This window comes from Schistocerca gregaria, chromosome 2 (assembly GCF_023897955.1).
Source record: "Schistocerca gregaria isolate iqSchGreg1 chromosome 2, iqSchGreg1.2, whole genome shotgun sequence".
NCBI classification, from domain to species: domain Eukaryota; kingdom Metazoa; phylum Arthropoda; class Insecta; order Orthoptera; family Acrididae; genus Schistocerca; species Schistocerca gregaria.
Window position 1 is genome coordinate 250,678,890 of NC_064921.1, and position 18,508 is coordinate 250,697,397.

The 18,508-nt window shown below is 40.1% G+C and overlaps 1 protein-coding gene across 4 annotated transcripts in view; it reads left to right on the forward strand.

Annotated features, from left to right (window-relative positions):
* Positions 1-18,508, forward strand: part of LOC126336121 (dehydrogenase/reductase SDR family member 11-like) — a 97,913-nt gene that overhangs the window by 54,327 nt on the left and 25,078 nt on the right. Inside the window, exons 1-3 of one of the 4 annotated variants that reach the window (XM_049999602.1) lie at positions 9,639-9,813; positions 12,238-12,400; positions 16,055-16,184. The exons of 1 other annotated variant lie outside the window; for it this stretch is intronic. In XM_049999602.1, coding sequence (XP_049855559.1) covers positions 9,676-9,813; positions 12,238-12,400; positions 16,055-16,184 — 431 coding nt within the window. In that variant the 5' untranslated portion in view covers positions 9,639-9,675. Of the gene's footprint in view, positions 1-9,638; positions 9,814-12,237; positions 12,401-16,054; positions 16,185-18,508 lie in introns of those variants that run through there. 2 more of the 4 variants (XM_049999603.1, XM_049999604.1) reach the window with 2 other exon arrangements.

The following is an 18,508-nucleotide window of genomic DNA, read 5'->3' on the forward strand; positions in this document are numbered from 1 at the left end:
TGAATAGTCACTCAAGGCCTTATTTAATTTATACAGCCAGGAGAGATTTAGACGTCTTAACTATGCTTGAAGATAGAATTCAAGGTAAAATTCGCAAGTATAGCCTGAAAGCAGTTGCAGGGCTAAGCTCGTGATTGTTAGTCCGAGTTTGCAATAATTCCATGTTTTGCTTGTCACTTAAAGAAGCCTCCTTATCCTTAAAATAATGATAGTTATTCTCCATATCTATTTAATAAATACGCTGTGGTTATTGAATGTTAATATAACTTTGAAATTGAAATAATTTGTTAATCTGGCACTCCGCTATTATTGATACTTATGCCATTGAAATTGTCATTCCCTCTTATTGATCGTGATGATTTCTAAAGTTTTAAATAGACTTAGTGTATAAAATTCCTTCTCACAATTTATTTAGTAGTTAACAGGACCCAAACAAACTTCTTTTTATTAAAGTCATTCTTAGTAACAACAAACTTTAGCCGCTGCTGCTGCATGCTGCTGCGAATTTCTGTAAACCACATGGAAAAAGGCAGTCACCTAAAGAGGTGTGTGCAAAACTTAGAGCCAAAACAGAGACACTGACACCCCACAACATGCCATGTAGTCTGTTGCACAAGCCAGATTCTGTATCACTTGTAAATTCTTGTTCAAAAACGCAGTCAGATAGCTTAGGTATTCATAGTTACAGGTTCATTTGTTCCTGTAGTTTTTTATATTCAAATACGCAGCCAGATAGCTTATCTACATGTTAGTTTTAAGTTCTTCATGTAACGATGAGTTTAGGGCTTAAATGACAGTCAAACTGACACTCATACAACACGCATACAGTGCTATGCAGATTAGATTCCTGTTACTGATAGCTCAGGTTGCTTATCGAGTCCATTTTCACAGATGAACAGGAATATTTGTTGTTGCCCTGTTACATATATTGTAAATTATGTTGTCTTAGACCTCCTGGCTAGGACGCAGCGAAGCTCAACTGTGTCCTTCCTTCCCAGTAGTTAGTTACTTACAATTTTATTGTCTTTCCGTTTGCATTCACTGCAACACTATGCAGACGATTCTTTACTGTTTTGAATATGTATTGGTGAGGAATGTATGCATTGCCAACATTTTTTCTGAGTATGTTAAACGGTTTGATTTGAAACCTCAATAGCCGTATGTATGTTGCCTTTTACCAACAGTACATGGTGTAATGAGTACAAGTGCATATATCTTATGTGTAGTGTCTTATTGTGTACTCAAATCAGTGTGCTCATTGTTTTTTATCTGCTTCGAACAATCTTCCCACATGCACGTCACAAACATTACGATCTGATGTTTTGTGCATGGTCGTAACTGCACCACTAAAAGGACTACACCTGCCAAAATAGCACTTCCAGTCTCGGTTACCTTTTTCCATAAAATTTTTCAAGGGTCTGTCATACGTCCTGCAAAGAGAGTTCCTTACATTCCATCCTTTTAGGAAGATGTTTACACTTCAGCATCTGCGGAAACTCTTGTGGTTGCTACCTAAAGACAGATAAAAATGAACTGAAATCCTACAGATGCTAGTTGTACAAATATGTGAAAGCAATCAAAAGTTGAATGTTTCTGTTTTCAAGTACACTGTATTAACTAGGAATGTTTCTGAAGGGAGAATTATGTTTTAGATTTGCAGAAGTTACGCAGCAAAGAAGAGGTGCAGAACATGCTATGTGGGTAGGTCACTGATTCCGACAATATGAAAGTTGTAATATTTGATTATTGCTATAGAAAGTGGTCTTCCTCGCCTCTTCTATTTCTCGACATTTCGTTCACATTGCTCTATATTTCTTCGTCTCTTCCTGTCACTATTAACGCTCCTCTCAGCACTATTTTCGCCGGACTTATCGACATGTTCTTCAAAAGAAGTAGTCCATTTTGGGCTGTCCTATTATAAAGCTTCTTCCAAAATCAACAATGGAATTAGGACGCTGGACTGTCAGTTTATCACAAAACAACGTTCTCTCGTATTGACATGTCCGGTTCTGCACCGTACCCTTTGCGGCACTCATTATTCCTTTAAGTTCTGTTCTCTTTTTAAACCGATTGAGATTTGGTTGGTGTTGCAACCCAACGTGTTTTCTCACCTCATTTTAAACGTCTTAGAATCATTTTGGCAGTCTGATGGATACAATATTAGGCATCAAATAAAAAAACTGTACGAGAAGGAGGCTGTGAGTCAGTTTCTGTTTTTTGGTCACATAACTGGGTTTGTACCTGTAGCCCATTGGTATCTGATGATGGCTGCTTGCTGAAACGTTTTGTGTGCTTGGAAGTGAAACGTAGATGGAAATTGTAATAAAAATATAGATTTATACTCCAATAATTGAAGTAACAGTACAACAAAGAAAAGTGTGTGATGAGCTCTTCCTACGAACGGTATTGCAGCAGCCAACTAATCCATCATAATAATTACTTAGTGATATTAAATCTCTGATTACCGTGGCACTCTATAAAGCTAATTAGAGGATGAGTAGAAAAACAAGATAGCACGTAAAAGATAAACAAGACACACCCTCGATCGTACTCTAGATAGTCTTACATCAAGAACTTACAAAATATTGTGCAACTTACTGCATGTAACACCAATGTCACGTATATCAAAATCAGAATTATCTAAGTTTTTGTAAAATCTAGAAAGCTAAACTTGACCTAGATCTATTTCAGGGGCTGGGCCAAGTCAGAAACGTATTGTGAAGTAAAGCACATGAATTCAATGTTTTTATGGCCTCAAGGGATAACCGTAGAAGGGAAATTAAACGTCTGGATAAAGGAGAAAATGAGCTAAATAAAAATTCCAGGGAGTTAGTGAAATGAAACGAAAGATACGAAATATTCGTAAAAGTGAATGATAACGACGTCAACTAAAGATAAAGGGGAGTGAAAAGCGGAGATAAATACAAAGGATATTAGTATAAGATAATTTGTAACACATAACATCACTGTACCGTATAGGATGCTTAAAGATGATGTCGTTACAGGTAGAGAAAATTTTCTGTTGTGGAGGAATGGAATAACTGTAAAAATACTATAAAATCTGTTTCTTGGGAAAGTGGATTTGATACTGGTTTTTTTTCGATCAAGAAGCATAAGGATTGGTTGAATGCAGATCTCCCTTGTCTTTGGTACTCAGCTGCCTTCATCATTTTAGCATTAGTGCTGCATCGCAGGTAACGAATCTATCTTATATTGTGTGTTTAACCAAAAATTCCCTTATCCTTATAGGGGATAGTATGGGTCAAAATTAGAAAAAAGCATCAGCAGAGAGTATGTCTATAAACAATGCTTGTGTTCAGAGCGGCACGGACTTATTAAACGCTCTGTCTTCCTATACGATCTTAAGGCGAGTGACAAGAACTCTATTTGACAAAGGCAAGCGAAGCAGTTCTCAAGAAGCTCGTAAAAATTTCGTTTGAAATTTAAAAGATATCTGTCCTCTATTTACTGCTTCCGAGTTTATTCAAATAGATGCCAGTAACTGAATGAGTTGGCGAGTCTATTGAACATAAATTCGTTGGCACGGACATCTTGGAAAAAAAATTGTTTTAATTCGGTAATTGTTAACAAATAAAAGTGTTAATTAAAATACGAATAGCAATGTCTCATAAAAATAACATTTATTGATTTTATGTTAGCTACAAATCGCGAAATGGTAGTGAATCCGGATCAGAGAGTGGTAAAATACAAAGTCAACTGCTGAATTGTTAATGCCGAAAAAGATCTACAGTAAATTGAATCCTCATCGGAGAAAGGTAAGCAGCGTTCTACAGGACAACCTTAAGTATATATATACACTTAAGTTTCTTGTGACTTGTTTTTTGACTTTTTAAAATGCAATGCATATATATATATATATATATATATATATATATATATATATATATTCACTTAAGTTTCTGCTGACATTTTTAAAATGATGCATATATATATATATATATATATATATATATATATATATATATATATATATATGCATTGCATTTTAAAAAGTCAAAAAACAAGTCACAAGACGCCTTGTAGCAGATACTGCAATACCGATGATAATTACGAGAGTGAAAATGAGAACATTTACCAAAATGTTTAAAGTTTGTAGAGTTGACTACATGACCTTCATGTAAGAGGACCAACGTTAACGAGATCACAGGTTTCCAAACAATACCTCACGAAAAAGCTGAAAACAAATGATGTGATAATATAAAGCAATCAGCTTGAGCTCGGGCAGACAGAGCTCCCCTTCAGATCTAAAACACACACAGAGGAAGATTAAAACCGGAAACCAAAAATTACATGCCAAACTTTTCACCAAACAATTCAAGTTTGCCTACTTCGCCACAACGATTGTGAAATAGAGGAATTACTGTAACGTTTAAAGAAAAAGGAACAATGGAAAATGGTGGCGGTCTTCACTCTTGAGGCGTAAAATAAAAGCTTGTAAGTAGATGAATGCAGAAACGACAATTTTACGGAACTATCAGTATTAAAACATAAAATTACGTTTGCCCTTTACAAACAGGCTCCTAATTTTTTAGGTAGGTTCAAAATAACGTTGAGGTGAACTGTTAACGCCGAAAAAGATCTACAGTAAATTGAACCCTCATCGGAGAAAGGTAAGCAGCGTTCTACAGGAGAACTTTAAGTGAATTTCGCTCAGCGAAGATGGCATTTCGCGAATGACAACAGCCTTTTACGTCCTTTAGCTACACGTATCAGAGGTGATCACCGTTTTGCTTGGCTCTAAGTGAATCCCAACAGCACAGCATCCACAACAAAGGTAACAAAAATTAAAAAAGAAACCGCATGGGCTCTGAAGAGACAAACGCGCTACCATGAAGGCAGAGGAAAGCAATGATTCTTCAGCTGTCGCATGTACACCGTTTCATTTGCAGCCCATGCTTAGCTGTATGTCAATGCTGGTACAGTAGCGTCCACAAGTAAGGCAGGCAAAATGAGAAGCGTACCGACTTGGAAAACGCAAACACGCGACTGTACAAGCTGAAGGAAGCAATAACTCACCAGCTGTCGCATGCATACTGCTTCCGCAGCCGGTGATAGCACGACAAACTGTACCTCCGTATTCGATGAGCGGCCATAGTTTCTAAACAGAATGCCCGACCCACATGGAGCAGGAAGGGCGCGTGTTAAGTGAAATCGGGAAGCGACTCCGCACCCTCTCGTGAGACGCCGAGCAAACTGTCACTTGGAAACGCAGAGCAAAGAAGTTTCATGACCGGGAAGAATCGATTCCAACACGCGCACGGCTCAAATGGTGCTGAAAATAAATTAAAATTTGATAGACCCATATTAGTGATTCCATGTAGGATGAACAACGTTAACAGCGGCCATTAACAGCGGTGTGTCGATCCTTCACATTTATGACGGCTTGAAATCTGCAGGCAACAATTTCAATAAGGTGTCTGAATATCTGTTTGTCAAACGGCACTCCATTGTTCCTCAAAAGCCGAAATCAGAGAGAGTAGTGATGTTCGACGCTCGCACCCGAATTATCCTCTGTACGCAACACACAATTCTGTAAAATTCGCTCATATTCATGTAACATAATCACCTACGTACATCGCTCTCGATACTGTAGGTAATGTTTTCTGGGCATTCGCCAAACCCGAATTCTTCCATCGGATTACCACAGAGTGTAGCGAGACTCATGACTACGAATCACACGTTTCCTTTCATCCACTGTGCAGTGGCGTCGATCTTTAGAATACCTCAAGAATCACTTAACACTGCTAGGGAAATGTGTGGCTCATGAGGAGCTGCTCTTCCCCTGTACCCCATCTTTTTTAACTCCCTACGCACAGTCATCGTGCTAGCTGGACCGTTGATAGCGTTTTGGAACCTACGAAAGATTCCTTCCGCTGACTTCATGCGACTGTTTATAACCATTCTGCATAATCCTCGACGGTCTCTGTCCGTCAGGACATGCTTTGTCTGCTCTTGGTTTAGCTGTGTTTTCGAGTTACCACTTCCCAGTAACACCACCAACTGTCGGCTAGGGCAGCTTTAGAACGATTTAACTGTCTCCGATGGATTTATTACTCATGTGGATTCCAGTGACTAGTTCACCTTCGAAGTGATTGATTTCTGTTGATAAACCCATTCTGCTGTTACTGCTTCCCTACTGACAACACAACACTCCCATCCTCCTTCTATAATGGCGGGTCTAGTTCTCGTGACATTCAGTGGTCAGTTTTTCATTAATGGCAATGTTTGTTTTCTTTTGATTGCATAGGGCAGTATTCTACTCTACGACGTTAGTCGACTGCATGCCGGATGGCATCCTCAGGTGCAGAGGTTGCAGAGGTTGAACCAGCCACTTGCCGATCTTGTTAGACCTCGCACAGTTCGCAAACTTGCGGAGCCACTGTTGCAATGGACTGAAGATGATCTTGAAACAAGTATGCGGTGATTTGGAGCTGTTCAAGGCACAAACCGCGCTCTTGCATGGCCCTTTCTGTACAAAGACTTAATTTATTCATATCAGTTACATAGTTTTTGGGCTTCCAGGCTACAAGGTCATTTTGCCACATTACAATATAGTCAATGTACTGTAAGAAGAAGCAATGGACAACCGCAGTACACAGCTGACATTTTGCGTATGAAATGGGTTTCACACAGAGTCGGACAATCTCTCTTTCCAAGCATTTATCCCAACCTACGGGGTCTGCTGGTTAAACGGATGTGCCGTGTTAATGTTAAGTGGTAGCCGGATTCCCTTCTTGTCGCCACCTCGTACCCCCCCCCCCCCCCCCCCCCCCCCCCCGGGAAGGAATTAGCGTACACCAATTGTCTGCATCTAGTGGAATACATGGAATAGTGCGAATGTTTTCAACTGTCTGCAAGCTGTGTAACTGAGGCGGAACGTGGAGACTAGCCCAGTACTGACCTATCGGGATGTGAAAAACCGCCTAAAAACCACATCCAGGCTGGCCAGGACACGGGCTCTCGTCGTTAATCCGCGGGCCGGCGCGCCTACCCGATTCAAGGAAGCAGCGCGTTAGCACTCTCGGCTACCCTGGCGGATCTCACACAAAGTCGGACAATACAGCAGCAGATAAGTCACATGTCAATATAGTAGCACAAAACCCAAATGTAGTCACATAATAATCCCCTACAGATCACGGAAGCAAGAAATCAGCTTCGCTTTAGTATCAATGTGTCTACAGGAATTGTGCCTTTGCAGAAAGAGAAGTTGTGTAGTTTATTCACGACTGAGTAGCACCCAAATTCTAAACTTCTTAGACGGTACTGATAACAAACGTTTAATGAGTTGTAGATAGCTCGAGAATCTCCAGTAACATGACGTCCCAGCACATCCGACCTTACTCATAAGGCTAAGACTTTAAGGACAGTGACATATTCCACTGCCAACGAAAACATGTATACGTTAGCAGAACGTGGTGCTCCATGTGTATTGGACGGAATCTGAGGTCACCAAGATTGTAAGCTTTCTATGACAACTATATGCGTTTGAAATAGTGAATACTGTTTTTTAAAAACTTTCTGCTTGTGTGTACCATCCGTAAGACACCGTATTCAACTGCTGAGCAACAGTGACTATTAGTTGGCCCTGTATTGCCCTAGCAAACAGCGACGTGAAACAAAACATTAATCATAGTAATGCTGAATCTGAAATAATGACAATCAACGTAATTAAATCTCAAAATAAACTAATTTTGTGCCGAGTGAAAATTATTTAAGTGAAACTCAATACTAAAGTACGTTATGAAAGTTGCTATATGAAGTGGAATGTCAGACCTCAAATATCCACAAAATAAAATAGTGCTCAGTTCTAAAGAAAATAACACTCTACAAAATAAAATAATGCTCAACTATGAAGAAAATAACACTCTAAGTTTACCTACATGGCTCACCGTAAATTAATCTGCTTAGTTAGCTTAGCACCTGAAAATTCTGCCTATGTACTGTTTACTCAGAAGAATGCAAAGTGAGATCGACAATGAAACAAAAAAAGGTGCTTCCCTCACGCTCAGCATAGTGTTTTGTCGGTTATTCAAAAACAGACTTAATCACATTTATTATTATTATACCCCCAGCCGGTTTCAACACGACGTAGGGGTCATCTTCCATTGGTCGACTGCCGTTATGTAGACAGGAGTGACAGCACCAGCAGTCGACCAATGGAAGATGACCCCTACGTCGTGTAGAAACCGGTTGGCGGTATAATAATAATAAATGCGATTAAGACTTTTTTGAATAACTGACTAATCATACTAATCGCTGCTTCATCTCCACAACCATGTTGTCCCAAAGTAGTGTATTGTGTCTGCGCACTGACGTTCCCGAAAAGAAATTGAGATCAGTAAATGCGGCGGCTAAAGAAAAATAATATATTCATCAGTAAATTTTTCTTTCCTTGTGAAAAACAACCTCAGCCGCGAGTGACCAAAGGTGCAGTGATGACGCGTCAAAAATTTAAAACTTTACTAAGAATGATGGAGAAGTGCTTGATTTTAAAGAAAAGAGTTCTTGAAGAATTAAACTCAGATTATAGTCCAACAAGACTGTACAACATTATCAGTGTCTAACAATTACAAAAATCACTCATTACACAAATTACAAACGTTTGCGTTATTTGTGACATAATAAAAACAGTGAGATGTATTTAACACGAATCATGAATATTATTAGTTATCTGAGGGACAAAAAAACATTCCATTGACTACCTTGAAATATTCCTCCAAAAACCTTGTCCAACCGTACAGTCCAGAAAATAGCTTTACTGTCAAGTTTTCAGTACCATAATAAAGTATTCCACGCAATTTCCCCCAGATTCACGAATATCAGATCTTCTTCTCTACAATTCTACCGCTCGCTACTGTGCCTCTAATAAGAATGTCCCATCACTCCACAATTGGCTGGCGACCAAGCGCTCCACAGGGTTTTAAACACACAGTAGTGGCCCTTACACAATGCCCTTTCGGTGCGCTCATGCATGTTTGTCCCAGTACAGTGAAGGTGGAATATTTACAGTGTAAAAACCGTTACAAGGCGTTTTCATGTAAATTCGTGATTCTTTGATAAAACGGGCTGCAGGCTATCTACGCCACCTGTAGTGTCAAAATAAGGTTATTATGGGATAGCATGGGTCGTTCAACAGTGAGTATTGCTTTCGAGGCACACTTTTACAGGACTTTTGCTCTTATTTTTGATACTACACCACGAACACTGTTCATTTTTTGTTTTCATTTATAACAGAAAATTGACAAAATGAATACTAGAGAAATTCTGGGTGCATCAGGTGGTAATATACAGGTTTAGCACAAATTTAATTTACGAACAAACTATTGATCCCACGCAAGTACTTGCTGGCCTGTTCAAATAACCGAACGCCATAGCTCGTTTGGCTGTCGAGAGTAATTACTTTGTCGATAAAGACAAATGATGCAGCGATAAATAACAGAAATCTCAAAGTTCAGCTGTACGGTACCAATGGAGTTCGCACCTGTCTTATCTTACTACGTGGTTATGTGACGTTGACGGAGTAATCTGCTGTACGGGGAGGCGTGGTAGCGTGTGACGTCTGTGCTCCGCCCCCACCACTATAAATAGCACCCGTTGATGCTGGGGCAGACACTCAGCACCAGACAGCGGCAGCAGTAGACAGCAGCATCAGACATGGGCATCGAGAAGTACGCTGGCCGCGTGGCCCTGGTTACTGGCGCCAGTTCCGGCATGGGCGCCGCCATCGCTCAGGAGCTGCTGAAGAACGGCATCCACGTGGTGGGCCTCGCCAGGAGGGTGGAACTGATCAAGGTCTGTCTGTGTGGAACACTCCTAACTATATTTAGGACTTTCCTGAAGAATACGAGAGAAGTTTCATGAATTCCTCTCCGAAGACACTCTCACATATTTCTATGTAGGAAGGGCTAATACTGTATAGACAATTTCCATACATTGTCACGACAAATTTACAGCTTATTCATTAGCTTTTCAGCAACAGACGTGATAGTTCATCGTTGTCGAGAAATGTTCATCATTCTCGAGAAGAGTATAGCCGACTGTTTACACAGTGTCTACAGTAATGAACGACCACCGGTTTGTAAAATGTATTGACATGCTGCATGTGACAGTTTTCTGGTTCCCACAGAGAGGCAAAATTAATGTTTATATGATCACTACCTTGAGTTAGGCTGCACTTATGAATCGCAGAATGCTCTCTCTCTCAGTTCCAATGTAAAATATGTTGTTATTGGTAACTCACACATACTCGCACAGGTTATCACGATATATCGGTATTTATTCCTTAACTATTCGCCAAGAGACTCGACAATTCATCATTCCTGAGACATGTATGGAAAACACGAACACATTGTCCTCGACACTGAGTGATCACTTGATCTCACCTGTGCTGTCATGTCGCATCTACCTATCTCTCTCGTTCCCTGACATATGCCTATTTACGTAAATGTTAGTATTTACATTAACTTATTTTTCCTATAGAAAAAATTAAAACTTATTTATGCTGTGAGGTCAAAGAAAATAAACCAAAGCTTTTATAAACTCGCTGTAGCATTAATTTAAGTTCCTTGCAAATAAAGTTTTTAGTTTCCATTTAGAAGCAATACTACATAACTGCTTCCATACACCCACACTTCAGCAAGCAACTTAAAATTACCTGAGGGAGTAACATGGCGGCCTCCAAACCACTCTTCTTGAGCATCCAAAATGTACACCAGATCCTAAAAATCAGGCTACGACCTTAAGAAACATGTGTTGGCGGAAAACAATTGGTTCAATAATTCGTGTTGCACTTCTGACCACATCAAATTTTGACGTAGTGTTAATCCTCTACATGTCACTGATCAGAATTTTCAAAATCTGGCCGCTGTGACCGAGCGGTTCTAGGCGCTTCAGTCCGGAACCGCGCTGCTCCTACGGTCACAGGTTCGAATCCTGCCTCGGACACGGATGTGTGTGATGTAGTTAGGTTAGTTAGGTTTAAGCAGTTCTAATTCTAGGGGACTGATGACCTCCGACGTTAAGTCCCATAGTGCTTAGAGCCATTTGAACCATTTTTATTTTCAAAACTGCAACGTTCATTGGACCTTTACCGTTTAAAATGTATATAAATGATGTAGTACAAAGCGTCGTATGCTCCATAAGACTGCTTGCAGACGATTTGGTTGTCTGTTTCAAAATGACAACGCCAGAAGACAGTAGCGATTTGCAGAATCATACGCACAAGATTGATGAATGGTACAGTCTCCGGCAGTGGACTGTGAACGCAAATGAATGTAAAAATACTGCGCATACACAAGAAATGAAAGACATTGCTGTACAACTATACTATCGGTGAGAAATTGCTGGGAACGGCATCTACCATAAAATATTTAGGAGTAACTATGCAGAGCGACGTTTAGTGGAATGATCGCTTAAAACAAACGGAAGTAAAAACAGATCTCAGCAAGATCATAGCAAGAATCTTATGGAAATATAGCTCATCCACGAAGGAAGCGGCTCACAGTACATTTCTTCGACCGGTTCTTGACCATTGTTCATCAATATTGGGTCTTCACCAGGTAGGACTGATAGAAGAGATAGGGATTATCCAATGAAGAGCTGCCCGTGTTGTCAGTCGGCGCGAGAGCGTTGCTGGGATGCTCAACAAACTCCTTGGAATGCTTTTTCTGGATGAAATTCAGAGAAAGCGCTTTCCGGGAAGGGTTGGACAGCATGTACAACTTGCGTGATGACCATGACTAGAAAATTCGAGAAATTAGAGTCAATTCAGAGGCGTATCGATAACCATTATTCCCTCGCGCTATTCGCTGCAGCAGTATGTAAGTTGGTCAATGGCACACTAACTTAAATTTGTCAGGTTTGTGTTTGAATTCGTAAACAGCGGTGTTTGTAGCAAAGGCCACTGCCACAACAATATAAAGAGTTAAACAACACAACGATTTTCCCATTCTTCTTTTCAATCTCGTCAACTTGACTGTCAGTTGAAACCGGTACCCCACCTGTCACAGTGTCCACATGAAGGGCCGAAGAGTCACGCAGCTGCAGACAGACTACAGTGGTGCTCATTCCCACACAACAGCGGAGAAGCTCCTGTGCCGTTCATCAATCTGTCTAACCATTCTGTGGTAGAGCAACTTATCAGTGCCGTGTTTCATATCGCTGTTGAAATTATTATCTCATGAAGCACTTAAAATCATTATTTCTGTTTTTTCTTAGGCTCTTGAGGTGAAGGCGTCGCCGGGCAAACTGTACGCTCTTCAGGGAGACGTGGGAAAAGAAGAAAGCATCCTCTCAGCTTTCAAATGGATTAGGGAGAACCTCAAAGGAGTCGACATCTTGGTCAACAGCGCCGGTGCCGACTACGACACTGATTTTATATGTATGTATGCAAAGAGAAAATCAGATATTTCACATTTTAATCAATTTACGTTGAATTAATGTATAAATGATCATAAATGTGGAGGAACGCATTATCAATCTTCGTGGCAGGTTAAAGCTGTTTGCTGCACCAAGTATCGAAGTTGGGACCTTTGCCTTTTATGAGCTAGTGCTCTACAAACTGAGCTGCCAAAGCACGACTTGGGACGATACGTGAGTCTGTCTTGGGTAGCTCACTTGACGGACTACTTGCTGACGAAAGGCAAAGGTCCCGATTTCGAGACTCGGTTCGGCACACAGATTTAATCTGCCAGCATGTTTCATTATGAATGCATTTTCAGTTACAGTAAATATTTACTAATAATGCAGCATATCTGTACGTTTCAATGTCAACAAAGAAATACTTCAAGACAAAGAGACGAACCAGACGTGCGTCGGTACTGCGAACGGAATTAACGTCTACTGGTCCGGCACTCTGGCTGGTTTGTCGCCCACACTCGTATAGCAAATGGCGGGATGGCTTCCTGAGCTGCTATTCCACAGAAACACAATAAATGTTTAATACAATTTACGTGACTCACAGGACTATGTTCTCTACTATAGTTGAAATTTAACGTAAAAATGGCTGGCGAGTTCCAAATTATGAGTGGCAGATTGAGTATCCTCATTGAAAACTACCGAAAGTAGCACAAAGGCCAAGGAAAAGGTCTTAAAAGCGTGTTGGCTTCAGAAGAATTATTGTGTATTGTGGGCAGTACGTGGACCGGCACGAATTAAGTCTGTCGTCATAGTGTTTGAGCCCATCAGTGTATAACCTTCGACCCCGTCGTGTTTCGTGGTATTGCTTTACTGGAGTCTTTCTCTTTTCTACTTGTCTAGTCTATTAAGAGCTAACACTTCGCATCCATAAATGTCTTTTCCATATTATAAAAATCACCAAGGAACCATGTGGACTCTTTTAAGGCGAGACATGAAGCACAAAATAAACATCAATTCTTTTGCTGCATAAAAATCTATAAAATCACCTTACACTTACTTACTTATTACGCCACACAAGCCGTAGTCGGACTTTGGCCTCGTTGATCAAGCGCCGCCATCTTTATCAGTCCGTGTACTCTTCTTCAGCCTGTCCCATCATACTCTTGTCCCCTTTGATCCCGTCAATCCATATCAGCCGCTGTCTTCCCCTCGGCCTGTTGCTTTCCTTTACTGTCTTCTTCCAGCACCTGTCTTGTCATATGGCCTTCTCGACATTTTACTTGCCAATGACACTTCAGTCTCCATTCTATAATCACACCTACAATGTTGAGTGACTTTTCCAGCTGCTGCAATTCGATGTTTTTTTTTCTTTTTCTCCAGTATTTTCCACCCTTCACTGATACAAAAATCTGTCTCACAATAGAACTCTCAATCTAGGTCTCTGATCTAGTATTACTGCCCTGTGAATCATAATCTTCGTGGGTGTTGACAGAAGTAGGGACTTAAGCTGCTTTCCGGGTGCAAACCTTGGCCTGTTTCCTGCTTAATTCTTGCTTTTATTTCCTAGTCTGTCTCATTCCTTTCACTGAGTACTGGCACACGATATTTCAACTCTCTTGCCCTTTCGAAGATCTTACCATCCAGGTCTAAAGGTCTGTTATCATTCTCACTGCCCACTAAAAGATATTTGCTCTTATTCATATTCGTCTTCAAACCTCCTCTCATTGCCTCTCCCATTAACACTCTTGTGATCTGAAACACATCGTGTTCTGCGCAATTAGAACTACATCATCCGCATAGGCCATGGTATTGATCCTTTTGCCCAGCTGTATTCCTTTCTCCAAGATTGCTTCCGTTCTCAGTGCTCTTTCCAGAATCACATTAAACAGAAAAGTGGGGTATGGGGGTGGGGGAGGGTTGGGGGGGGGGGTGAGGCATTCTCCCTATCGCACTCCAGTACTCACGTTGATCGTCTCTTCTGACATCATTTAATTCACTTTCACCGTTCTTGTTGTTTCTTCTATACATGCTTTTGTTAGTTATATCAGTTTTCTTGGAACCATTGCACTTTCCAGTTCATGCCATACCCTAAGTCTTTGGATACTTCCTAATATCATGTTGGACCTCTTTCCGAGGTGAGGTGCACCAACTCGACGTGGCTTGGACTCAACAAGTCGTTGGAAGTCTCCTGCAGAAATACTGAACCATGCTGTCTTTGGTCCCGTCCGTAACTACAGAAGTGTTGCTGGTGCAGGATTTTGTGCATCACTGGCCACTCGATTATGTCCGATAAATGTTCGATACCATTCATGTCGGGCGATCTGGGTTGCCAAATCATTTGCTCGTACTGTCCATAATGTGCTTCAAAAACCAATTGAGAACAATTGTGGCCCGGTGACATGGCCCATTGTTATCCATAGAAATTCCATCGTTGTTTGGGAACATGAAGTCTATGAATGTCTGAAAATGGTCTTCATGTACCCAGTATATAGCCATTTCCAGAGAATGATCGATTGAGTTGGACCAGGCGACCAAGTCTATGCCATGTAAGCCACGCCTCGTGAACTTCTTACCTGTTTTCATCAGTTTAGTACAAAATGTGACCGCCGGAATGCGTCAATTTTATAGGTGCTAAGTGTAAAGAAAATGTTTGTCGGTGGACGGAGGATGTTGTCAGTGATATACATCAAGAAGCAGACGAAAAAGAGGACGATTTTTCAAATGCCAATAATCACAGTTCTGCTATTGGAGGACCATTCAAAGGAGGAACTTCAGGACAACTCTGATATTGACAACTCCATTTCTCCAATAAAATACATAATGTGTTAGTTAAAATAAAATGTGTAGGGATTGGCGATAAAGAAAAATATAGATCCCAGTAGTGAATGTCAATTTTGCAGACTTTCTTTTTATATCTATTTTGATGTGCAAGTTTAAACTCTCTAATTTAGCTTTATGTGAAAATTTCCTAAATACAAAGATACTACAATTTTTCAGAACGTAAGATTACGTTCTCTAACAGTTCGTTTATGTGTACTGTTTAAAGAAGTACACGAAAAGTAAAATACTGCAGGATTTATTTAGTGCTGTTAACTTAACAATGAGTATTTAAACAACACTTAAATACTTGTAAAAATAAATGTTATTTAACTTAAATGAACAATTTCAGAGGATTTGGGCATTAAATCTCGGTTTAAATGTAGGGGCCCCAGAGACCCCACATCATGATATACGTTACAAAAGAGTCACCTCGTGAGTTAAGGGCAAATTTTATTACGTTTACACTGTCGAAAAATCTGTCAAAACTATTGATACCTAGTATAAAAATGTGGTGTAATTCGTATTAACGAAAATGCCTTCATTGTTTACATTTACAAAACAAAAGTGTAGTTAATATTTGTTAGAAATTTCCTATCTCTGTACTAAAAAGCTTCTAAGGTAACGAGTCACGAACAACGTAAATTCAACGTGGGCATGACACGTACCAGGTCTCCTCTTAATTTATTTTCTTGATAGATTTCTTTTTAAGCATAAATCCCCATATTATCGCCTGTATAGTGTGAAACGCATTTTTTACCTGCTTCTTTCTCTAATATTGTTGCGTCAAAACTGCAATCTAAGTTATGTAACCTAATTTAGATAACTGACTGATGCTCAACTATGTTGACTTATACAGCCGGTAAAACAGAGCACTGGAGGCAGATGATGGAGGTGAACGAGCTTGGCCTGGCGATCTGCACCAGGGAGGCGGTCCAGGACATGATGAGGAGGGGCGTCGACGACGGCTTTATCATCCACATCAGCAGGTAGCAGCCAGCGCTTACATGGCGAGGCTCGTAACACACACACACACACATACAATGTACAAATTTGTGTGAATAATTCCGTTAGTAGATACTAGAATAGTAACTATAGTGGGACAAACTGGAATAGTGATTCATCTGTCGCCCCATCAGTTCTTAGCGTCCTTGTTGGCATTTATATATGCGCTATTTCTCTTCTGTTAATGACAGCCACCTCGGACACTAATGTTTCCCAAAACTCTTGGTAGCCACAAATCGAATGTTTACTGACAATGAGTTCGCAAACTCGAAATGATTATGAACATTGCTACACACCAGAACAATTGTAGCTTTAGTCTGAAAAATTGCACCCTTGTCAAGTTCTTGAAGTTGCAGCTACTTAGCACTGATATAGAGAGCGTGTAAATCTAACAAAAATAAATACAGTGGAGTGGAAAAAGAGAAAAATAAACATGGGGAGATGGGAACATGTTTCTGGGTTTTTAAAACTTACCTTTTTACAAAACACGATATTTTTCCTTTTTTGATCTTTAAACAAAGATATTTTGTCACCCAAGTCTCAGCCGTTTATTCAGTGCAGTATTATTAAACACTGTTGGTTGGTTTTCTATTTCACTTATAGAAACTATAGCACGGGCATTTTTATTTTCTTGTGAGTACTCACATGAACTGCTTTAATTTTACAAGTAGACTGCACAGGTCACCCACCTTTTCTGCGTTTAATGGCTTGACAGCTTGTCATCTCCAAATCAGTCGTAAGAATATCTTTAACTAGGAATATCTTTGACTAAAGAGTAAATATTTTTAAGTACTTTTTCCGAGACTAGCTGTAGAAGTTTTTGGTTCTAATACCGTATGTTACACACGAAGGATGCACAATACAACGGAAATCGTAGTTATAAATATATTACATTGCAAAACTTAAATGTAGATGTCCGCTCATTGGTTTGAAATTGTGTTAGTCGATCTGACTGAAACTAATTTTTAAATCTCTTTGAATATCGCTGTGGATTAGTATCTGAGTTATTCTCAGTGGGAGTGGGAATTTTCCGTCCTATGGTGGAAACACTATTGACAGCATGTGTTCTCCATTACTTTGTAACCAGGGAAGACGCTTGACGTCAACAATTTTATTCCATAATTCAGTTCAACGCCTGCTGAATGATGCAAACACTAACAAAAAGTATCAAAATGTCCACCAATAAGAGTACGATCCTCAACACTAACTTCTGATATACGGTTATGAATGTTACAGTGGACTAATAACCTTCTAAAGACGTTAACAGATGAAATTAATAGCGTAATGTAAACATGTTGTATATTCCCTTCACAACGGCACCTTTAATACAAATTACAGGCAAAGTGTGACCTGCAGTATTGAAACGTCCCCTTTGAACAATTTATACACGACTGTGCTTAAACTGACACACAATATTTTTAGCGCAACGCAATCTGACTTTCAATAATCCCTACAAAAGAATGGCCCTGACTAACATTAACCTATACCTTTCACAAATCACTTACCTCACAAAAAATCTTCGTTACTCGAACTACTGCAATACAGCGAGCACCACTACTGCCAGCTAAATAAAAGATTCAAACTACGGAAGGCTCTAACTACTAATAGGTATAGTTAGCAAATGAAAGATTTTAATAGAGAACAAACAGTGTATTTACCTTAATAGTCAAAATATATATGATAGTTCATGACATCCAGTCTTACAAGTTACAAAACTCCGCCATCTCTCTCCCCACGTCCACCACTGCTGGCGGCTCACCTCCAACTGCGCAACGCTACGCGCTGTTAGCATCCAGCTGCCGCTGCCCAACACTACACTGGCGAGTATTACAACAATGCCAACCAGCCACCGACTTCACACGGTACAGCCAGTGATTTTCATACAGAGCGCTACATGGCGGCGGCGTTACCAATAAAAAAACTTAAAACAGCCTACTTACATAGCCCCCATGCTCCGCACAAAAAAATTTACAAATTGTTTTGGGCAGTGGCCAATACAGATTTGAAAATTTTTTTCATAATTACAATAACAAAGAACTGAAATGCACACACTTATCGATACAATGTTGGTCAAAAGCTAAAATTTTCTCACAGTCCATAAAGACAGTCCTCATCATTCATCAAAGTAAAATTGCAGTGTTTTTCTCAAAGTCTGAGTAGTAAAAGAAAACGCACACGGAAGTAGCGGATTTCCATGCAGTCTTGAAGAAGTAGTGTTGTCCTTCCAACGGAAAGATAGTGCTGACTCTTGACATGCAGACAGGTAATGGGCCACAACAGAGCAAACCCACAGCAGAGTCAGTCGAAG